The sequence below is a fragment of the Rana temporaria genome, chromosome 4 (genome assembly GCF_905171775.1).
Source record: "Rana temporaria chromosome 4, aRanTem1.1, whole genome shotgun sequence".
In the NCBI taxonomy this organism is placed as follows: Eukaryota; Metazoa; Chordata; class Amphibia; order Anura; family Ranidae; genus Rana; species Rana temporaria.
In genome coordinates, this window is record NC_053492.1 from 1,043,278 (window position 1) to 1,070,920 (window position 27,643).

The 27,643-nt window shown below is 43.1% G+C and overlaps 1 protein-coding gene across 1 annotated transcript in view; it reads left to right on the plus strand.

Moving 5' to 3' along the window:
• LOC120935211 (zinc finger protein 721-like) overlaps window positions 1–27,643 on the plus strand; it is a gene marked incomplete at both ends in the record, with an annotated part of 268,323 nt that overhangs the window by 203,616 nt on the left and 37,064 nt on the right. Inside the window, 1 exon segment of the mRNA XM_040347378.1 lies at window positions 699–1,884. Coding sequence (XP_040203312.1) covers window positions 699–1,884 — 1,186 coding nt within the window.

A 27,643-nucleotide genomic window follows, 5' to 3' on the forward strand; every position in this document is an offset into this window, starting at 1 on the left:
ACTTAATAAGGAAGTGCGGGACTTCTTGTGTTGGGAAGATGATAATGTGTAATAGAGGGGGAGGGGACACTCGTCCTATAATCCCCTCATCACTGTCACTCCTATAAAAGACAGTTCTCGTTGTTTCCTCACTCTCTGACTAAGGTCCATGAATAAAGAAATGATCTGGTAGGAGATCAGAGGACCCATTTACTAGTTACCTTGAGGGGGGAATTGTAAGATCCTCAGAGACAAAGCTGCCTGATGTGGGCGGAGTCCTGGTTTAGGGGAACCAATCAGCTCATGTCTAGTAATAATCTTTGTATTTCTATTTTAGTAGATGGACGGGAGATGAGGAAAACCTCAGAGGATTGTCTCACTTTGTCTCCAGACTGTAAAGTAGAAGATGAGGACATCACACAGTATAGTCCAGGAGAAAACCCGACTACCTCAAATGTCCATCCGGCACCACACAGTGTAGATGGACCATCGTATTCCTCTTATCCTGAGGAACCTCAGACTGTGCGGGACGGTGCCGGACCATCGTATTCCTCTTATCCTGAGGAACCTCAGACTGTGAGGGATGGTGCCAGACCATCGTATTCCTCTTATTCTGAGGAACCTCAGACTGTGCGGGACGGTGCCGGACCATCGTATTCCTCTTATCCTGAGGAAACTCAGACTGTGCGGGATGGTGCCGTCCTTCCAACAAATAAGAGACTTACCTGTACTGAGTGTGGGAAATGTTTTTTATATAAGTCCCATCTTTCCATACATCAGAGATCTCACACGGGGGAGAAGCCGTATTCCTGTCCTGAGTGCGGGAAATGTTTTTCAGATAATTCCAATCTTTCCACACATCAGAGATCTCACACGGGGGAGAAGCCGTATTCCTGTCCTGAGTGTGGGAAATGTTGTTCAACAAAGTCCGATCTTAACAAACATCAGAGATCTCACACGGGGGAGAAGCCGTTTTCCTGTCCTGAGTGCGGGAAATGTTGTTCAACAAAGTCCGATCTTAACAAACATCAGAGATCTCACACGGGAGAGAAGCCGTATTCCTGTCCTGAGTGTGGGAAATGTTTTTCAGAGAAGTCCAATCTTTACACACATCAGAGATCTCACACGGGGGAGAAGCCGTATTCCTGTCCAGAGTGTGGGAAATGTTTTTCATTGAAGGCCAATCTTTACACACATCAGAGATCTCACACGGGGGAGAAGCCGTATTCCTGTCCTGAGTGCGGGAAATGTTTTTCCGAGAAGTCCGATCTTTCCAGACATCAGAGATCTCACACGGGGGAGATGCCGTATTCCTGTCCTGAGTGTGGGAAATGTTTTTCAAAGAAGTCCAATCTTTCCAGACATCAGAGATCTCACACAGGGGAGATGCCGTATTCCTGTCCTGAGTGTGGGAAATGTTTTTCAGAGAAGTCCAATCTTTCCACACATCAGAGATCTCACACTGGGGAGAAGCCGTATTCCTGTTCTGAGTGCGGGAAATGTTTTTCAGAGAAGTCCAATCTTTCCACACATCAGAGATCTCACACGGGGGAGATGCCGTATTCCTGTCCTGAGTGTGGGAAATGTTTTTCAAAGAAGTCCAATCTTTCCACACATCAGAGATCTCACACGGGGGAGAAGCTGTATTCCTGTCCTGAGTGTGGGAAATGTTTTTCAGATAGGTCCGATCTTTCCAAACATCAGAGATCTCACACAGGGGAGAAACCGTATTCCTGTCCTGAGTGCGGGAAATGTTTTTCACAGAAGTCCAATCTTTCCACACATCAGAGATCTCACACGGGAGAGAAGCCGTATTCGTGTCCTGAGTGTGGGAAATGTTTTTCAGATAAGTCCAATCTTTACACACACCAGAGATCTCACACGGGGAGAAGCCGTATTCCTGTCCTGAGTGAGGGAATTGCTCCTCACTGAAGTCCTGTCTTCCTGTACACCAGGGACCCCACACAACCCTTGAGGTGTATTCGTGAGTGCGGGAAATGTCTTGTATATGAATGTTGCTGGACATGTGGGGAAGAAGCATACCCTGATATACACCTCAGATATACTCCATGGCTGATCTTCATCATGTAAGAAACAGTTCATAAGGAGATCAGAGATCACCAAAGACATGGATGAAGTGTTGTACCGTGTTGGCCATTGATAGCAGGAGAAAAATAAAAATGGAGTCATTACCTCGCATTGGCTGAGTACATTTTGGGGTGGAAGATTTCACAAACACTTAGAGGTCGGTATAAAATAAAAATAGTTGAATGAATTTCCTATAAGTAGAGCCCTCAGTTTGCTCTGTCAGACATGATTTCATACTAATACCTGAGATCATACTCATACACTTATCAGTACAGCAGATATTGGGGGATAGAAGGGAACGTGTATGGAAGCCTCACCTTCTAATACAACCCATTCAGTTTATAATAGAAATGAAAGGCAAAACATTTGTGTATAGATATAAAATATATTAGAAGTATTCTTCTTCCCTTTTTTATAAGTGATCACATTCCCTCTGTTCTCAGATGCATAAGAGTTGGGATAGGAGAAACAGCCACACACCGGTCTTCCCAGTGAATGGCTGTGCAGGGGGGAGGTTGTAAGCACAAGTCTGATCATAAACCTTATCTCAATCATAAATTGAGAAGTTGCCGATGTGTCTGGGTTTGTTGTCATTTATTTGACATTGTTTAACAAGTAATGGTGTTCTACCAAGCCAGAGGTCAAAGGGGGTCACAAATTATGATTAACCCTGGACGACCCCAAAATTAGAAATGATTCCTTATACACCACTGCCCCTACAGGTTAAAAGTGGCATTACTTTAAAATGGCCGCATAGTTGGTTGCTATGACATCCTACCTAACATAGCATCATATGACATCGTCAGTGACGTAGTAAAGTGAGATACACACCCACTGCTTGGGTGTGTTAAAAAGGTGTTGCAGAGAGCACAAGGGGATCTCTGATCTTTGTAGGAATCTTTGGGGGATCTCTTAGGAAGCTGACTCTGAGAAGATGTCTGGAGAACTCTCTCTCTCTGAGAGGATCTCTGAAGGAAGCTGGAAGGGAGAGATTGAACACAAAGATGTAGGGGGTTGAAAAAGGTCCCTCATGGAGAACCTTACTTCTCAAACAGAAAGAACTCTTAAATACTGGTAAGGTATCATTTTGTTTATTTACCTTTTGGTAATGAAGGTTTTTCGCATACACATGACTAAAACCATTAAATGTATCTGGCTAAGCAATTTGGGTTATATTATTTTTAACTGCAGTATGAAATAATTATATTCCAAATATTAGGAGACATACACAAATTATGTTTGTCTTTAACCACTTGACAACCGAGGACGTCCTGGACTTTGTGCGGTGATATCTGAATGATGGGGGCAGCTACAGGCATCATTCAGATATCATCGTCTTCAGCCATCGAATCTCTGCACGATAAGAATGATGAAAGTGGCAGTTCCGCCGCTTGATTGTTCTTATAGGCAGCGGGAGGGGACATCCCCCCCCGACGCCATCCGGTGCTTCTCTGGGCTCTCCCATGCCATCAAGGGCCCGGAGAGCGAATCGGCCAGATGGTCACCAGTCATCTCTATGACCGTCGGAGGCCCGGGTGCGACATGACATCACGCCGGTACCCGGAAGTAAACAAAGCCACAAACGCGGCTGTCGGCTTGAGATCAGTGAATTTTTTTCACGATCTCATGCTTATAAGCCTGGAGGAGAGATGTGGGGGGAGGGGGAGGTCTTATTGACCCCACATCTCTTCATAAAAAGGACCTGTCACACTGATTCCTATTACAAGAGATGTTTACATTCCTTGTAATAGGAATAGAAGTGATAAAAAAAGTGTAAAAATAAAAAATGAAGTAAAATAAATATATATTTTTTTTTTAAACGCCCCTGTCCCCGGTAGCTCGCGCGCAGATGCGAACAAGCATGCAAGTCCCGCCCACATATGTAAACGCCGTTCAAACCCCACATGTGAGGTATCTTCGCGTGCGTTGGAGCGTGTGCAACAATTCTAGCACTAGACCTCCACTGTAACTCGAAAATAATAACCTGTAAAAAATGTTAAAGCGTCCCCTATGGAGATTTTTAACCACTTCATTACTGGGCACTTAAACCCCCTTTGTGCCCAGACCAATTTTCAGCTTTCAGCGCTGACGCATTTTGAATGACAATTGCGCGTCATACAACACTGTACTCAAATTATATTTTTATCATTTTTTTCCCCACAAATAGAGCTTTCTTTTGGTGGTATTTGATATCTCTGCGATTTGTATTTTTTGCGCTATTAACAAAAAAAGACAGAACATTTTGAAAAAAACACTTTTATATTTTTATAACACTTTTTAATATTTTTTCATTTTTTGTTATAATATCCCATTTTTTTTTAACCACTTGCTTACTGAGCACATAAACCCCCTCCGGCCCAGGTGAAATTTCAGCTTCCGGCACTGCGTCGCTTTAACTGACAATTGCGCGGTGTACGACGTGGCTCCCAAACAAAATTGACGTCCTTTTTCCCCACAAATAGAGCTTTCTTTTGGTGGTATTTTATCACCTCTGCGGTTTTTATTTTTTGCGCTATAAACAAAAAAAGCGACAATTTTGAAAAAAAAATACAATATTTTTTACTTGTTGCTATAATAAATAGCCCAATTAAAAAAAAAAAAAAACATTTTTTTTTCTCAATTTAGGCCGATAAGCATTCTACATATTTTTGGTAAAAAAAAAAAATCGCAATAAGCAACTGGTTTGCGCAAAAGTTATAGCGCCTACAAAATAGGGGACAGAATTTTTTTTTTTTATTATTTTTTTTTTTACTAGTAATGGCGGCGATCTTCCGCCATTACTTTACATTATTGGGATTTACATTATTGGGACGGTGACATTATGGCGGACACATCGGACACATTTTTGGCGCCATTCACATTTATACTGCGATCAGTGCTATAAATATGCACTAATTACTGTATAAATGTGACTGGCATTGAAGGGGTTAACACTAGGGGGTGAGGAAGGGGTTAAATATGTTTCCTGTATAGTGTTCTAACTGTGTGGGGGAGGGGGGTGACTGGGGGAGGTGACCGATGCTGTGTCCCTATGTAAAGGGACACAGATCAGTCTCCTCTCTCCCTGACAGGACATGGAGCTCTGTGTTTACACCCCATCATTACACACAGAGATCCACGTCCCTGCTGTCACCGCCGATCGCGAGTACCTGGCGGACTTCGCACACGCATCGGCATCCCAGCGATGCTGCGGGCAAAGTGTTTCCCTGCTGCGTGCCACCCAGCGGCGCACAGCGGAATGTAAACAACAGGACGTCCAAAGATGTCCACTCGGCACTTGAGAGCCGCGCTGTGGACGTCTTTCGTCTATAGCGCGAATCCCAAGTGGTTACGTTTGGCGCCATTCCATGAGTCTGCGCAATTTTAAAGCGCGACATGTTAGGTATCTATTTACTGGGCGTAACATCATCTTTCAAATTATACTAAACAATTGGGCTAACTTTACTGTGTTGTTATTTTTTCATTCATGAAACCGTTTTTTTCCCCCAATAAAATGTGTTTGAAAAATGATTGCGCAAATGTCATGCGAGAAAAAAAGTTGCATTTTATTCCCTAGGGTGTCTGCTAAAAAAATATATATAATGTTTCAGGGTTCTGATTTAATTGTATAGCAAAAAAAATGGTGATTTTTACATGAAGGAGAGAAGTGCCAGAATAGGCGCGGTGGTCAAGTGGTTAAAAAGCTAAATGCCAACAGTTGTACGATGGTTTTAGGGTGATGTCTGTGAAAATAAAGTCTCTCTAAATATAAAATAAGCTTGTCCGTTTTGCCGGGCTTGTGTACAATATGACATTTGTTCTGTACACATATATCAGGAGCATTAAGCAAGAGATCTGTTTGGTATTGAGAAGAGATAACATAATGTAGACAAAAGCTGTTTACCTCGAGTCCGTGGAAATCACGGGAATATACCTCGTCATATAATGTAAATATTATCCGAACATTTAACCATCATGTATCTCTGATTGTAGAAGTATATCAGTTATTTGTTTTATCACCAATTGTACCTGATTTTATATCTTTAGTTAATAAATATATATGTTTTAAATATTCATTTGTGTTACTTGTCCTCAAAATAGAGAAAAGAATTTGGGATTTCTTGTATTGGAGGAAAATTGTATTTCTCCCAAAGCACAGATTTACATATTTCCATGAATATAATAATATTTTATATCTCAGTATAAACATTCGGACTGTATATGTAGGCTCTATGCCGAGATACCTCAATGGTTCTGACAGTGTTTTCTGATCACCTCTGCGTTCTTTTATTTTTTATTATAGAAACAAATAAAAAACTAAAATTTAAAAACAAAAACAATATTTTTACTTTCCGCTATAAAACACCCAACAGAAAAATAAAAACCGAATTTCTTCATAAATTTTGGCCAAAATCTATTCTGCTCCATGTCTTTGGTAATAAATCCCAATAAGTGTATATTGACTGGTTTGTGTGAAAGTTCTAATGTCTACAAACTATGGAATATATTGGAATTTTTATTTATTTTATTTGTTTATACTACTAATGGTGGTGATCAGCGACTTCTAATGGGACTGCCAGAGTGTGACGGACAATCTCACACTAACTGACACTGGGGGGAACTGACACTCACTGACATCTCCAGTGACACCAATACAGAGATCAGTGATAATACTATGCACTGTCACTGTACTAATGACACCGGCTGGGAACTGACATCACCAGTGACACCAATACAGAGATCAGTGATAATACTATGCACTGTCACTGTACTAATGGCACCGGCTGGGAACTGACATCACCAGTGACACCAATACAGAGATCAGTGATAATACTATGCACTGTCACTGTACTAATGACACCGGCTGGGAACTGACATCACCAGTGACACCAATACAGAGAGCAGTGATAATACTATGCACTGTCACTGTACTAATGACACCGGCTGGGAACTGACATCACCAGTGACACCGATACAGAGATCAGTGATAATACTATGCACTGTCACTGTACTAATGACACCGGCTGGGAACTGACATCACCAGTGACACCAATACAGAGATCAGTGATAATACTATGCACTGTCACTGTACTAATGACACCGGCTGGGAAGTGACATCACCAGTGACACCAATACAGAGATCAGTGATAATACTATGCACTGTCACTGTACTAATGACACCAGCTGGGAACTGACATCACCAGTGACACCAATACAGAGATCAGTGAAAAATCTGAAAACTGCACTTGGGCACACTGTGACAGGAAGTAAAAGGGTTAACTGGGGGGGGGGGGGTTGATCGGGGGTGAAAATTGTGCCTACGTGTTCTGGTGTTAGTGTAGTGATGGTGCAACTCACTTTTAGATGTCCTATCTCCTCTCTCTGTAACCGAAAATGATTCCATGAGGGGAGATGATATCACTGTTGACAATACACAGGCAGAGGAAGCATTTCATTCGTCAGAACCAATCAGCAGGTCCAGGCCAGAAATCATTGGCCTGGACCTGTAGACTGATCGGTTCTGTAATGAATCCGATCGCTGTGGGAATGAGCGCCTTATGAGTATGACGATTCACCCAGGAGAGCAAGTTTGCCGACGTATATCGCTGTGAGCCAGTCTGCAAGTGGTTAATATTCAATATATGACCAACGCTTTGAGGACCCTCCCACCTACATGACATCCTAATCCATAACCATGGTCATTAATATTCAATATATGACCAACACTTTGAGGACCCTCCCACCTACATGACACCCTAATCCATAACCATGGCTATTAATATTCAATATATGACCAACACTTTGAGGACCCTCCCACCTACATGACACCCTAATCCATAACCATGGTCATTAATATTCAATATATGACCAACACTTTGAGGACCCTCCCACCTACATGACACCCTAATCCATAACCATGGCTATTAATATTCAATATATGACCAACACTTTGAGGACCCTCCCACCTACATGACACCCTAATCCATAACCATGGTCATTAATATTCAATATATGACCAACACTTTGAGGACCATCCCACCTACATGACACCCTAATCCATAACCATGGCCAATAATATTCAATATATGACCAACACTTTGAGGACCCTCCCACCTACATGACACCCTAATCCATAACCATGGTCATTAATATTCAATATATGACCAACACTTTGAGGACCCTCCCACCTACATGACACCCTAATCCATAACCATGGCCATTAATATTCAATATATGACCAACACTTTGAGGACCCTCCCACCTACATGACACCCTAATCCATAACCATGGCCATTAATATTCAATATATGACCAACACTTTGAGGACCCTCCCACCTACATGACACCCTAATCCATAACCATGGCCATTAATATTCAATATATGACCAACACTTTGAGGACCCTCCCACCTACATGACACCCTAATCCATAACCATGGCCATTAATATTCAATATATGACCAACACTTTGAGGACCATCCCACCTACATGACACCCTAATCCATAACCATGGCCATTAATATTCAATATATGACCAACACTTTGAGGACCCTCCCACCTACATGACACCCTAATCCATAACCATTAATATTCAATATATGACCAACACTTTGAGGACCCTCCCACCTACATGACACCCTAATCCATAACCATGGCTAATAATATTCAATATATGACCAACACTTTGAGGACCCTCCCACCTACATGACACCCTAATCCATAACCAAGGTCATTAATATTCAATATATGACCAACACTCTGAGGACCCTCCCACCTACATGACACCCTAATCCATAACCATGGCCATTAATATTCAATATATGACCAACACTCTGAGGACCCTCCCACCTACATGACACCCTAATCCATAACCATGGCCATTAATATTCAATATATGACCAACACTTTGAGGACCATCCCACCTACATGACACCCTAATCCATAACCATGGCCATTAATATTCAATATATGACCAACACTTTGAGGACCCTCCCACCTACATGACACCCTAATCCATAACCATGGCCATTAATATTCAATATATGACCAACACTCTGAGGACCCTCCCACCTACATGACACCCTAATCCATAACCATGGCAAATAATATTCAATATATGACCAACACTTTGAGGACCCTCCCACCTACATGACACCCTAATCCATAACCATGGCCATTAATATTCAATATATGACCAACACTTTGAGGACCATCCCACCTACATGACACCCTAATCCATAACCATGGCCATTAATATTCAATATAGGACCAACACTTTGAGGACCATCCCACCTACATGACACCCTAATCCATAACCATTAATATTCAATATATGACCAACACTTTGAGGACCCTCCCACCTACATGACACCCTAATCCATAACCATGGCCATTAATATTCAATATATGACCAACACTTTGAGGACCATCCCACCTACATGACACCCTAATCCATAACCATGGTCATTAATATTCAATATATGACCAACACTTTGAGGACCCTCCCACCTACATGACACCCTAATCCATAACCATGGCCATTAATATTCAATATATGACCAACACTTTGAGGACCCTCCCACCTACATGACACCCTAATCCATAACCATGGCCATTAATATTCAATATATGACCAACACTTTGAGGACCCTCCCACCTACATGACACCCTAATCCATAACCATTAATATTCAATATATGACCAACACTTTGAGGACCCTCCCACCTACATGACACCCTAATCCATAACCATGGCTAATAATATTCAATATATGACCAACACTTTGAGGACCCTCCCACCTACATGACACCCTAATCCATAACCAAGGTCATTAATATTCAATATATGACCAACACTTTGAGGACCCTCCCACCTACATGACACCCTAATCCATAACCATGGCCATTAATATTCAATATATGACCAACACTCTGAGGACCAACCCACCTACATGACACCCTAATCCATAACCATGGCCATTAATATTCAATATATGACCAACACTTTGAGGACCCTCCCACCTACATGACACCCTAATCCATAACCATGGCCATTAATATTCAATATATGACCAACACTTTGAGGACCAACCCACCTACATGACACCCTAATCCATAACCATGGCCATTAATATTCAATATATGACCAACACTTTGAGGACCCTCCCACCTACATGACACCCTAATCCATAACCATGGCCATTAATATTCAATATATGACCAACACTTTGAGGACCATCCCACCTACATGACACCCTAATCCATAACCATGGCCATTAATATTCAATATATGACCAACACTTTGAGGACCCTCCCACCTACATGACACCCTAATCCATAACCATGGCCATTAATATTCAATATATGACCAACACTTTAAGGACCCTCCCACCTACATGACACCCTAATCCATAACCATGGCCATTAATATTCAATATATGACCAACACTTTGAGGACCATCCCACCTTCATGACACCCTAATCCATAACCATGGCCATTAATATTCAATATATGACCAACACTTTGAGGACCATCCCACCTACATGACACCCTAATCCATAACCATGGTCATTAATATTCAATATATGACCAACACTTTGAGGACCCTCCCACCTACATGACACCCTAATCCATAACCATGGCCATTAATATTCAATATATGACCAACACTTTGAGGACCCTCCCACCTACATGACACCCTAATCCATAACCATGGCTAATAATATTCAATATATGACCAACACTTTGAGGACCCTCCCACCTTCATGACACCCTAATCCATAACCAAGGTCATTAATATTCAATATATGACCAACACTCTGAGGACCCTGCCACCTACATGACACCCTAATCCATAACCATGGCCATTAATATTCAATATATGACCAACACTTTGAGGACCATCCCACCTACATGACACCCTAATCCATAACCATGGCCATTAATATTCAATATATGACCAACACTTTGAGGACCCTCCCACCTACATGACACCCTAATCCATAACCATGGCCATTAATATTCAATATATGACCAACACTCTGAGGACCCTCCCACCTACATGACACCCTAATCCATAACCATGGCTAATAATATTCAATATATGACCAACACTTTGAGGACCCTCCCACCTACATGACACCCTAATCCATAACCATGGCCATTAATATTCAATATATGACCAACACTTTAAGGACCCTCCCACCTACATGACACCCTAATCCATAACCATGGCCATTAATATTCAATATATGACCAACACTTTGAGGACCCTCCCACCTACATGACACCCTAATCCATAACCATGGCTATTAATATTCAATATATGACCAACACTTTGAGGACCATCCCACCTACATGACACCCTAATCCATAACCATGGTCATTAATATTCAATATATGACCAACACTTTGAGGACCCTCCCACCTACATGACACCCTAATCCATAACCATGGCTATTAATATTCAATATATGACCAACACTCTGAGGACCCTCCCACCTACATGACACCCTAATCCATAACCATGGCCATTAATATTCAATATATGACCAACACTTTGAGGACCATCCCACCTACATGACACCCTAATCCATAACCATGGTCATTAATATTCAATATATGACCAACACTTTGAGGACCCTCCCACCTACATGACACCCTAATCCATAACCATGGCCATTAATATTCAATATATGACCAACACTTTGAGGACCCTCCCACCTACATGACACCCTAATCCATAACCATGGCCATTAATATTCAATATATGACCAACACTTTGAGGACCCTCCCACCTACATGACACCCTAATCCATAACCATGGTCATTAATATTCAATATATGACCAACACTTTGAGGACCCTCCCACCTACATGACACCCTAATCCATAACCATGGCCATTAATATTCAATATATGACCAACACTTTGAGGACCCTCCCACCTACATGACACCCTAATCCATAACCATTAATATTCAATATATGACCAACACTTTGAGGACCCTCCCACCTACATGACACCCTAATCCATAACCATGGCTAATAATATTCAATATATGACCAACACTTTGAGGACCCTCCCACCTACATGACACCCTAATCCATAACCAAGGTCATTAATATTCAATATATGACCAACACTTTGAGGACCAACCCACCTACATGACACCCTAATCCATAACCATGGCCATTAATATTCAATATATGACCAACACTTTGAGGACCCTCCCACCTACATGACACCCTAATCCATAACCATGGCCATTAATATTCAATATATGACCAACACTTTGAGGACCAACCCACCTACATGACACCCTAATCCATAACCATGGCCATTAATATTCAATATATGACCAACACTTTGAGGACCCTCCCACCTACATGACACCCTAATCCATAACCATGGCCATTAATATTCAATATATGACCAACACTTTGAGGACCATCCCACCTACATGACACCCTAATCCATAACCATGGCCATTAATATTCAATATATGACCAACACTTTGAGGACCCTCCCACCTACATGACACCCTAATCCATAACCATGGCCATTAATATTCAATATATGACCAACACTTTAAGGACCCTCCCACCTACATGACACCCTAATCCATAACCATGGCCATTAATATTCAATATATGACCAACACTTTGAGGACCATCCCACCTTCATGACACCCTAATCCATAACCATGGCCATTAATATTCAATATATGACCAACACTTTGAGGACCCTCCCACCTACATGACACCCTAATCCATAACCATGGCTATTAATATTCAATATATGACCAACACTCTGAGGACCCTCCCACCTACATGACACCCTAATCCATAACCATGGTCATTAATATTCAATATATGACCAACACTTTGAGGACCATCCCACCTACATGACACCCTAATCCATAACCATGGCCATTAATATTCAATATATGACCAACACTCTGAGGACCATCCCACCTACATGACACCCTAATCCATAACCATGGCCATTAATATTCAATATATGACCAACACTTTGAGGACCATCCCACCTACATGACACCCTAATCCATAACCATGGTCATTAATATTCAATATATGACCAACACTTTGAGGACCCTCCCACCTACATGACACCCTAATCCATAACCATGGCCATTAATATTCAATATATGACCAACACTTTGAGGACCCTCCCACCTACATGACACCCTAATCCATAACCATGGCTAATAATATTCAATATATGACCAACACTTTGAGGACCCTCCCACCTTCATGACACCCTAATCCATAACCAAGGTCATTAATATTCAATATATGACCAACACTCTGAGGACCCTCCCACCTACATGACACCCTAATCCATAACCATGGCCATTAATATTCAATATATGACCAACACTTTGAGGACCATCCCACCTACATGACACCCTAATCCATAACTATGGCCATTAATATTCAATATATGACCAACACTTTGAGGACCCTCCCACCTACATGACACCCTAATCCATAACCATGGCCATTAATATTCAATATATGACCAACACTTTGAGGACCCTCCCACCTACATGACACCCTAATCCATAACCATGGTCATTAATATTCAATATATGACCAACACTTTGAGGACCCTCCCACCTACATGACACCCTAATCCATAACCATGGCCATTAATATTCAATATATGACCAACACTTTGAGGACCCTCCCACCTACATGACACCCTAATCCATAACCATGGCCATTAATATTCAATATATGACCAACACTCTGAGGACCCTCCCACCTACATGACACCCTAATCCATAACCATGGCTAATAATATTCAATATATGACCAACACTTTGAGGACCCTCCCACCTACATGACACCCTAATCCATAACCATGGCCATTAATATTCAATATATGACCAACACTTTAAGGACCCTCCCACCTACATGACACCCTAATCCATAACCATGGCCATTAATATTCAATATATGACCAACACTTTGAGGACCATCCCACCTACATGACACCCTAATCCATAACCATGGTCATTAATATTCAATATATGACCAACACTTTGAGGACCCTCCCACCTACATGACACCCTAATCCATAACCATGGTCATTAATATTCAATATATGACCAACACTCTGAGGACCCTCCCACCTACATGACACCCTAATCCATAACCATGGCCATTAATATTCAATATATGACCAACACTTTGAGGACCATCCCACCTACATGACACCCTAATCCATAACCATGGTCATTAATATTCAATATATGACCAACACTTTGAGGACCCTCCCACCTACATGACACCCTAATCCATAACCATGGCCATTAATATTCAATATATGACCAACACTTTGAGGACCCTCCCACCTACATGACACCCTAATCCATAACCATGGTCATTAATATTCAATATATGACCAACACTTTGAGGACCCTCCCACCTACATGACACCCTAATCCATAACCATGGCCATTAATATTCAATATATGACCAACACTTTGAGGACCCTCCCACCTACATGACACCCTAATCCATAACCAAGGTCATTAATATTCAATATATGACCAACACTTTGAGGACCCTCCCACCTACATGACACCCTAATCCATAACCATGGCTATTAATATTCAATATATGACCAACACTTTGAGGACCCTCCCACCTACATGACACCCTAATCCATAACCAAGGTCATTAATATTCAATATATGACCAACACTCTGAGGACCCTGCCACCTACATGACACCCTAATCCATAACCATGGCCATTAATATTCAATATATGACCAACACTTTGAGGACCCTCCCACCTACATGACACCCTAATCCATAACCATGGCCATTAATATTCAATATATGACCAACACTTTGAGGACCCTCCCACCTACATGACACCCTAATCCATAACCATGGCCATTAATATTCAATATATGACCAACACTTTGAGGACCATCACACCTACATGACACCCTAATCCATAACCATGGCCATTAATATTCAATATATGACCAACACTTTGAGGACCAACCCACCTACATGACACCCTAATCCATAACCATGGCCATTAATATTCAATATATGACCAACACTTTGAGGACCCTCCCACCTACATGACACCCTAATCCATAACCATGGCCATTAATATTCAATATATGACCAACACTTTGAGGACCAACCCACCTACATGACACCCTAATCCATAACCATGGCCATTAATATTCAATATATGACCAACACTTTGAGGACCCTCCCACCTACATGACACCCTAATCCATAACCATGGCCATTAATATTCAATATATGACCAACACTTTGAGGACCATCCCACCTACATGACACCCTAATCCATAACCATGGCCATTAATATTCAATATATGACCAACACTTTGAGGACCCTCCCACCTACATGACACCCTAATCCATAACCATGGCTAATAATATTCAATATATGACCAACACTTTGAGGACCCTCCCACCTACATGACACCCTAATCCATAACCATGGCTATTAATATTCAATATATGACCAACACTCTGAGGACCCTCCCACCTACATGACACCCTAATCCATAACCATGGCTAATAATATTCAATATATGACCAACACTTTGAGGACCCTCCCACCTACATGACACCCTAATCCATAACCATGGCCATTAATATTCAATATATGACCAACACTTTAAGGACCCTCCCACCTACATGACACCCTAATCCATAACCATGGCCATTAATATTCAATATATGACCAACACTTTGAGGACCCTCCCACCTACATGACACCCTAATCCATAACCATGGCCATTAATATTCAATATATGACCAACACTCTGAGGACCCTCCCACCTACATGACACCCTAATCCATAACCATGGCTAATAATATTCAATATATGACCAACACTTTGAGGACCCTCCCACCTACATGACACCCTAATCCATAACCATGGCCATTAATATTCAATATATGACCAACACTTTAAGGACCCTCCCACCTACATGACACCCTAATCCATAACCATGGCCATTAATATTCAATATATGACCAACACTTTGAGGACCATCCCACCTTCATGACACCCTAATCCATAACCATGGCCATTAATATTCAATATATGACCAACACTTTGAGGACCATCCCACCTACATGACACCCTAATCCATAACCATGGTCATTAATATTCAATATATGACCAACACTTTGAGGACCCTCCCACCTACATGACACCCTAATCCATAACCATGGCCATTAATATTCAATATATGACCAACACTTTGAGGACCCTCCCACCTACATGACACCCTAATCCATAACCATGGTCATTAATATTCAATATATGACCAACACTTTGAGGACCCTCCCACCTACATGACACCCTAATCCATAACCATGGCTATTAATATTCAATATATGACCAACACTTTGAGGACCCTCCCACCTACATGACACCCTAATCCATAACCATGGCTATTAATATTCAATATATGACCAACACTTTGAGGACCCTCCCACCTACATGACACCCTAATCCATAACCATGGTCATTAATATTCAATATATGACCAACACTTTGAGGACCCTCCCACCTACATGACACCCTAATCCATAACCATGGTCATTAATATTCAATATATGACCAACACTCTGAGGACCCTCCCACCTACATGACACCCTAATCCATAACCATGGCTAATAATATTCAATATATGACCATCACTTTGAGGACCCTCCCACCTACATGACACCCTAATCCATAACCATGGCCATTAATATTCAATATATGACCAACACTTTGAGGACCATCCCACCTTCATGACACCCTAATCCATAACCATGGCCATTAATATTCAATATATGACCAACACTTTGAGGACCATCCCACCTACATGACACCCTAATCCATAACCATGGTCATTAATATTCAATATATGACCAACACTTTGAGGACCCTCCCACCTACATGACACCCTAATCCATAACCATGGCCATTAATATTCAATATATGACCAACACTTTGAGGACCCTCCCACCTACATGACACCCTAATCCATAACCATGGCTAATAATATTCAATATATGACCAACACTTTGAGGACCCTCCCACCTTCATGACACCCTAATCCATAACCAAGGTCATTAATATTCAATATATGACCAACACTCTGAGGACCCTCCCACCTACATGACACCCTAATCCATAACCATGGCCATTAATATTCAATATATGACCAACACTTTGAGGACCATCCCACCTACATGACACCCTAATCCATAACCATGGCCATTAATATTCAATATATGACCAACACTTTGAGGACCCTCCCACCTACATGACACCCTAATCCATAACCATGGCCATTAATATTCAATATATGACCAACACTCTGAGGACCCTCCCACCTACATGACACCCTAATCCATAACCATGGCCATTAATATTCAATATATGACCAACACTTTGAGGACCATCCCACCTTCATGACACCCTAATCCATAACCATGGCCATTAATATTCAATATATGACCAACACTTTGAGGACCCTCCCACCTACATGACACCCTAATCCATAACCATGGCCATTAATATTCAATATATGACCAACACTTTAAGGACCCTCCCACCTACATGACACCCTAATCCATAACCATGGCCATTAATATTCAATATATGACCAACACTTTGAGGACCATCCCACCTACATGACACCCTAATCCATAACCATGGTCATTAATATTCAATATATGACCAACACTTTGAGGACCCTCCCACCTACATGACACCCTAATCCATAACCATGGTCATTAATATTCAATATATGACCAACACTCTGAGGACCCTCCCACCTACATGACACCCTAATCCATAACCATGGCCATTAATATTCAATATATGACCAACACTTTGAGGACCATCCCACCTACATGACACCCTAATCCATAACCATGGTCATTAATATTCAATATATGACCAACACTTTGAGGACCCTCCCACCTACATGACACCCTAATCCATAACCATGGCCATTAATATTCAATATATGACCAACACTTTGAGGACCCTCCCACCTACATGACACCCTAATCCATAACCATGGCCATTAATATTCAATATATGACCAACACTTTGAGGACCCTCCCACCTACATGACACCCTAATCCATAACCATGGTCATTAATATTCAATATATGACCAACACTTTGAGGACCCTCCCACCTACATGACACCCTAATCCATAACCATGGCCATTAATATTCAATATATGACCAACACTTTGAGGACCCTCCCACCTACATGACACCCTAATCCATAACCATGGCTAATAATATTCAATATATGACCAACACTTTGAGGACCAACCCACCTACATGACACCCTAATCCATAACCATGGCCATTAATATTCAATATATGACCAACACTTTGAGGACCCTCCCACCTACATGACACCCTAATCCATAACCATGGCCATTAATATTCAATATATGACCAACACTTTGAGGACCAACCCACCTACATGACACCCTAATCCATAACCATGGCCATTAATATTCAATATATGACCAACACTTTGAGGACCCTCCCACCTACATGACACCCTAATCCATAACCATGGCTAATAATATTCAATATATGACCAACACTTTGAGGACCCTCCCACCTACATGACACCCTAATCCATAACCATGGCTATTAATATTCAATATATGACCAACACTCTGAGGACCCTCCCACCTACATGACACCCTAATCCATAACCATGGCTAATAATATTCAATATATGACCAACACTTTGAGGACCCTCCCACCTACATGACACCCTAATCCATAACCATGGCCATTAATATTCAATATATGACCAACACTTTAAGGACCCTCCCACCTACATGACACCCTAATCCATAACCATGGCCATTAATATTCAATATATGACCAACACTTTGAGGACCATCCCACCTTCATGACACCCTAATCCATAACCATGGCCATTAATATTCAATATATGACCAACACTTTGAGGACCATCCCACCTACATGACACCCTAATCCATAACCATGGTCATTAATATTCAATATATGACCAACACTTTGAGGACCCTCCCACCTACATGACACCCTAATCCATAACCATGGTCATTAATATTCAATATATGACCAACACTTTGAGGACCCTCCCACCTACATGACACCCTAATCCATAACCATGGCTATTAATATTCAATATATGACCAACACTTTGAGGACCCTCCCACCTACATGACACCCTAATCCATAACCATGGCTATTAATATTCAATATATGACCAACACTTTGAGGACCCTCCCACCTACATGACACCCTAATCCATAACCATGGTCATTAATATTCAATATATGACCAACACTTTGAGGACCCTCCCACCTACATGACACCCTAATCCATAACCATGGCTAATAATATTCAATATATGACCAACACTTTGAGGACCCTCCCACCTACATGACACCCTAATCCATAACCATGGCCATTAATATTCAATATATGACCAACACTTTAAGGACCCTCCCACCTACATGACACCCTAATCCATAACCATGGCCATTAATATTCAATATATGACCAACACTTTGAGGACCCTCCCACCTACATGACACCCTAATCCATAACCATGGCTAATAATATTCAATATATGACCATCACTTTGAGGACCCTCCCACCTACATGACACCCTAATCCATAACCATGGCCATTAATATTCAATATATGACCAACACTTTGAGGACCATCCCACCTTCATGACACCCTAATCCATAACCATGGCCATTAATATTCAATATATGACCAACACTTTGAGGACCATCCCACCTACATGACACCCTAATCCATAACCATGGTCATTAATATTCAATATATGACCAACACTTTGAGGACCCTCCCACCTACATGACACCCTAATCCATAACCATGGCCATTAATATTCAATATATGACCAACACTTTGAGGACCCTCCCACCTACATGACACCCTAATCCATAACCATGGTCATTAATATTCAATATATGACCAACACTTTGAGGACCCTCCCACCTACATGACACCCTAATCCATAACCATGGCTATTAATATTCAATATATGACCAACACTTTGAGGACCCTCCCACCTACATGACACCCTAATCCATAACCATGGCTATTAATATTCAATATATGACCAACACTTTGAGGACCCTCCCACCTACATGACACCCTAATCCATAACCATGGTCATTAATATTCAATATATGACCAACACTTTGAGGACCCTCCCACCTACATGACACCCTAATCCATAACCATGGTCATTAATATTCAATATATGACCAACACTTTGAGGACCCTCCCACCTACATGACACCCTAATCCATAACCATGGTCATTAATATTCAATATATGACCAACACTTTGAGGACCCTCCCACCTACATGACACCCTAATCCATAACCATGGCCATTAATATTCAATATATGACCAACACTTTGAGGACCATCCCACCTACATGACACCCTAATCCATAACCATGGTCATTAATATTCAATATATGACCAACACTTTGAGGACCCTCCCACCTACATGACACCCTAATCCATAACCATGGTCATTAATATTCAATATATGACCAACACTTTGAGGACCATCCCACCTTCATGACACCCTAATCCATAACCATGGCCATTAATATTCAATATATGACCAACACTTTGAGGACCCTCCCACCTACATGACACCCTAATCCATAACCATGGTCATTAATATTCAATATATGACCAACACTTTGAGGACCCTCCCACCTACATGACACCCTAATCCATAACCATGGCCATTAATATTCAATATATGACCAACACTTTGAGGACCATCCCACCTACATGACACCCTAATCCATAACCATGGTCATTAATATTCAATATATGACCAACACTTTGAGGACCCTCCCACCTACATGACACCCTAATCCATAACCATGGCCATTAATATTCAATATATGACCAACACTTTGAGGACCCTCCCACCTACATGACACCCTAATCCATAACCATGGTCATTAATATTCAATATATGACCAACACTTTGAGGACCCTCCCACCTACATGACACCCTAATCCATAACCATGGCTAATGATATTCAATATATGACCAACACTTTGAGGACCCTCCCACCTACATGACACCCTAATCCATAACCATGGTCATTAATATTCAATATATGACCAACACTTTGAGGACCCTCCCACCTACATGACACCCTAATCCATAACCATGGTCATTAATATTCAATATATGACCAACACTTTGAGGACCCTCCCACCTACATGACACCCTAATCCATAACCATGGTCATTAATATTCAATATATGACCAACACTTTGAGGACCCTCCCACCTACATGACACCCTAATCCATAACCATGGCCATTAATATTCAATATATGACCAACACTTTGAGGACCCTCCCACCTACATGACACCCTAATCCATAACCATGGTCATTAATATTCAATATATGACCAACACTTTGAGGACCCTCCCACCTACATGACACCCTAATCCATAACCATGGCCATTAATATTCAATATATGACCAACACTTTGAGGACCCTCCCACCTACATGACACCCTAATCCATAACCATGGCCATTAATATTCAATATATGACCAACACTCTGAGGACCCTCCCACCTACATGACACCCTAATCCATAACCATGGCCATTAATATTCAATATATGACCAACACTTTGAGGACCCTCCCACCTACATGACACCCTAATCCATAACCATGGCTAATAATATTCAATATATGACCAACACTTTGAGGACCCTCCCACCTACATGACACCCTAATCCATAACCAAGGTCATTAATATTCAATATATGACCAACACTTTGAGGACCAACCCACCTACATGACACCCTAATCCATAACCATGGTCATTAATATTCAATATATGACCAACACTTTGAGGACCATCCCACCTACATGACACCCTAATCCATAACCATGGTCATTAATATTCAATATATGACCAACACTTTGAGGACCCTCCCACCTACATGACACCCTAATCCATAACCATGGCCATTAATATTCAATATATGACCAACACTTTGAGGACCCTCCCACCTACATGACACCCTAATCCATAACCATGGTCATTAATATTCAATATATGACCAACACTTTGAGGACCCTCCCACCTACATGACACCCTAATCCATAACCATGGCCATTAATATTCAATATATGACCAACACTTTGAGGACCCTCCCACCTACATGACACCCTAATCCATAACCATGGCCATTAATATTCAATATATGACCAACACTTTGAGGACCATCCCACCTACATGACACCCTAATCCATAACCATGGCCATTAATATTCAATATATGACCAACACTTTGAGGACCAACCCACCTACATGACACCCTAATCCATAACCATGGCCATTAATATTCAATATATGACCAACACTTTGAGGACCCTCCCACCTACATGACACCCTAATCCATAACCATGGCCATTAATATTCAATATATGACCAACACTTTGAGGACCCTCCCACCTACATGACACCCTAATCCATATGAGTTTGCTTAGATACAGAGATGTAAAGAGGTAAATAGATGACATGACTATGGTATCCCAGATATAACCTTTACTGCTAAGACCCACAGTTTATACTCCCCCTTAAACCTTTAATAATAATGAGACCACCACTGTAACTTGGAGTAAAAACTGGCCGTAGCAGCCTACTTTATTTTAAATACTTCAAGTAATAAATAACATATATAAACCATAGAATTCCTGAGAAAACAGTTCTTCTCATACTGGTGCTGGACTTTGCAGGCACCACTAACACCAACTTGTAAACCTTTTAATGTTATAACCTTTTTGGCACTGCGGTACCTAACCTCTGGTCATAGGCCTCAAGCCGACAAGCTGACTCAGAGACGATCACTGACCGCAGTGCCCCCATTAACCAACATTCCAGCTACACCTTGGTAGTCTGGCAAATAACACCCCTTCAGAACCCATACCACCTCTGGGTAATGGCGTCCATCTTTGGGGTAATTTCTTCTCCTGCAAAGTCCAAACACCCGCCACCAGCACCCAAAGGTAACACCTTGCCTTTGGGTGCACCTCCACAACCTCAATGCTTGCTGTACCCCATACTACGGGTCCAACACCCTCATATCGACACCTACGGCCGAGTGGTGAACTCAATCACCCCTACTGTAACCCCATTTAGACATCCCCAACTCCGGATGCCTGACCACCAGGCCCCCCGTTTCTATTTACACACAACCTTTTTCTTTTGGTGCTGCGGTACCTGACCTCTGGTCATAGGCCTCAAGCCGACAAACTGGCTCAGAGACGACCACTGACCACAGTGCCCCCACCACATCTCTGTTAATCTACCTCTGTGCTCCGTTCACCCCCACCACTGACCTGGCCATCCTCTATGATGCCCTAGTCACCATGTCCCGACCATACCAACTTCGCATCCGGGAACGACATGTGGATGCGCAGCAACTCAAATATAAAGCGTCCTTCGCGACGTCCAGTATTGACCCCTTCCCCAAATCCTTTCCCCCCACCTGGGGAACCCGTACATCCGGCGGTCGGTCCACACCTGCAAACCTGTGCCCATCCGGTACCACTCTACTCCACCACATTCCTGGGAAACCGCACCAACGCACATGAGCCTGTCGTCACTGGGCCCCCAGCTATCGACCCTTCGGTCGCACCTGCTCTATTTGCCCCCCAATCCCCGAAGGGGTGGTCACAATCCAGACCAATCCCTGTACAGTACCAGAAAACAGTAAGCCACATATACAACCCTTGATGTGGCCCCAAAATTTTATTTTTTATAAAACAAAACACAAACCCCTTAAGCCAGGCCACCAGCCATTGTGGTCTTACAGCCACTCGAAACCTCCACAACTCCCACCTGCCTATCCTCTTGACAGTTGCCTCGTCACGACCATCACGCGCAGCCTCTGTCGCTGACCCCACTCCAAAGAAATGCACCGAGAATTCCTTATACACGAGGCCCAATGCCCCCCAAAACATTTCCCAACATTCCTATGAGTAAGCAACGTGAAACAGTTGCGATACGCGTGAGGACGTGGAGGAGCTGCTGGTGACGTCACCCGCTCGCGGCCGCAGAGCGGGGGACACAAAGATCGTACACGCCGACTTTTTACTGCTTGAAATGTGAGTGTCTACTTGTTTCTTAATAAAATGTTTTAATGATGCTACACTATGGAGGCTCCCCTTGCTTTATATTTCCTCTGAGAGACTGCAATCATCTGTGACCGAGTCGTGGGATTGAGGGAGTGGATGAGCAGCAGACTGCCTGTGAGATATCCATTTAGGCTTGATTACAAGCCGCTCTGAGGTAAGGGGCTGGAACACCTAGTCTGTCGGACATTTCTGGGAAGCCTGATGGTGGAAGTATAAGCATGCATGCACATCCAGCATTGATCACTGAACGCTCTGGATATAAGGATCTGTGTTTTGGAGCACACTTTTTTCACTGAACATTTATCTATGATTTTCTATTTTTCATTATTATATGCACTGGGACACTCTGCTAATATCACCTTGATTTATTTTAACCCCAATTGGTGGATTATTTGAGACATTGTTACCATTTCACTATTGTTTTTTCACTGGACATTTTTTCACATATAGATTTCATTTTCATGCTCATTGGTGCATGTCATTTAAATTACTTCGGATCACTTTATATTTTTTTGCACTTTAATCATTGCACGCTGCACTTTAATGGATTACTGCCTTTGGTTATTGTAATTGTACTGGATTTGTTTTTCACTATCATCTATGTTCACTATGCTACTAATTATTCATTTTTGATTGTATTGATGCAACATTGTGCAGTGGTTTGGCACAGTTGTTCACTAATCATTAGCTACGTATTATTATCTACCACTACAAATACCCTCCACATTTTTGTTGATGTCGGATGGTATTCCAGGATTGATCCAGAGTGGAACACATTTTACTCACATCCATTGGAGGATTCACCACGAAACTATCTTAACTATTTTATGGGTCTAGTGATGAGGATTAATTTATTGTATTAAAGTTTTTTTAGTGTTTTTAGCGCCATTACACCTACCATTATTCTTATCTGTCTTGAGTGTGAGAACACTTTCCGTCGTGGCTGCTATTTATTTATTTTAGCTTCCTTGTAGTTTAGATTACCCTTGATTAGGTTGATTTGCGCATTGGTTCCCCCTCTTATCTCATTTCCCAACACTGCCACCACCGATACCGCGACCAGGATCCCCCCTTCTTATGTAACGAAAATGAACCGCCCACCTTCGTGCGTGCCTGCGGGACTTACCGCACCAGCCCTACTGGGCAAAGGTCTGAACCAACAACAGTGAACGTCTGCACTGACTTAACCTTCCCCTTCCGATCCGTTTTGGATATACTAGAACCAGTGTAGCCCCTTCCTTTGCCCACCCCGCGTCAGCAGAAACATGCCACCTTGACCTTTTTTTTTTTTAAGGGGTTAGGGTGGGTAACCGACCAGACCACCCCAAATGCTGCAAAAATAGCCCGAGCAAACACTACACGGAACAAAGCAACCCCATACCGGGACGGACACAATGTCCCCCCCTTTCTCCATAACCACCTCCAAAGATGTAAACGACACCGAGCTACGTGCATCCATCCGGCGCCTCTGATTCCTATAACCCTTGAGCGCTTGCCGCACCCAAAACCTCAGTAAAATATGGACAACCTTGCCACTCGAACAAGAATGCCAGCCTCACCAATTTTCCTCATCCAATACCAGCTGTGACATCACCGCCTCCCTGTTCCTGGACCAACCATACCGAACCAGAACCCTTACCTCCGGTCCCAACGGCTACACCTCTGACTCCCGAACCATAGTCTGCCACCCAACCAGACCTTCTACAGACCGCCCATGTTCCCTCACTTTACCGACCTTCTGCTTCCACGGGGGACGATTGAACTAACCTCCACAGCCACTCAGGGCAAGGGACCCCATGTTCATCCGCACCCACTCACGAAAACCTGTCCCACTGAAAGCGGGAACGAGGCGTACGCCACTACAATGTCCACTCCCGGCAAAACACAGCATACACAAACTATCCCTTCGTAAACCGCGCAGCCCCATGTCGCAGGAGACGAGTAACTGAGGGGAGGAACCCGTGACCCTGTTGCCACCTTTGTACCACCCCCAACTTCGCCCCGTTGAGCGTACTTTTCCTGTCCTGAGAAGCCGCACCCCCACAACTCAACTGCCAGCACCCCTGAATCAGCTCAGCCGCACTAAATTCCTTGTGAAACACCGCTGCCCAACCGGACTGAGGAAAAATGGCAAGCACCCCCCTTGCCCTGAAAGATGATCCCAAACCCCTGCTCCTCGCCCACATCCGTGAGCAGCTCCATGTCCAAGGTGCTGACCGGCTCGGACACGAGGCCCTGCCGTTAACAGACTACCTGTGACCCTTTTCCTACCTGTGACCCTTTTCCCCACCGCACCTAACCTCTCCACGCCGGGAGGATGCGGCCCGCAAAGTCAAGTCTTCCCCAGGAGCATCTCCAGCGCTTTAAGGTGAACCTTCCACAAACCTACTATCCCCTTAATCTCTGCCTTGAGGCCTACCAGTTTATCCGGCGGCAACCTGACTTCCAGTGCCTACGAATCGCTGACAATGCCCAAGAATTGCCCGCACGACCTGGGGCCCCCGTCAGTCTTTTGGGCACCAACAGGGCGCAAACCGTACCGCCATGCAACCCACCATGGCCATCCAAACACCGCAGATACGCGACCCAGCTGGGCAAATGCCGAGAAGTCGTTCCGATAGCGCACCGGCTCCGGAGAAACCCATTGGCCGGCACTTATCCACGTAGCTCACCCCTTCTCCCGGACAACCCAACAGCTTGAAGCTGTCCGGGTGTACCGGCAAAGCCGAAAGGCCGCCTTGATGTACGACCTAGACACCCAGGTCCCGCGACTACACTACCTACCCATCACTGCCACAACGAATGACGTGTACCACACCGTACAATCTCCCAGGTTGATGGCCCCCACTGACCGACCCCCCCCCCCCTTGTACATGAAAGATGATGAATGAGAATGAGCCTGACCACCCCCCAATGGGGAAACTACCAACCCCACACAAGAGTAGGGGGGAGGGTGAAACAGGCCACCACACTAACCAGTGCCCCTTCCCTCCCCAGGCCACCGAAACCGCTCTGGGGATATGTAACACAGCACGCAAAAGGTCTGTACCTCCGGGGGAACCCCGGACCACGAAACCCGGACCACTAAAACCCCCTGCGAAACCCCTCCCAAGCAGCCACCCTGTCGGGCCACCTAACTATAATTTGTCGCAGCCTTTTACCCATCGCCGGCATACTACCTCTTACCGGAAGGATATGCGGGACGCCCCTACCTTGTCTTAAGACAGCGGAAAGAGGAACCCCCCAACTTTTCGCCGCTACCCTGCTTACACCGCCAGGCAGTCCCCCCCCAAAACCGTAGGCTTTGCTGCTCATTTC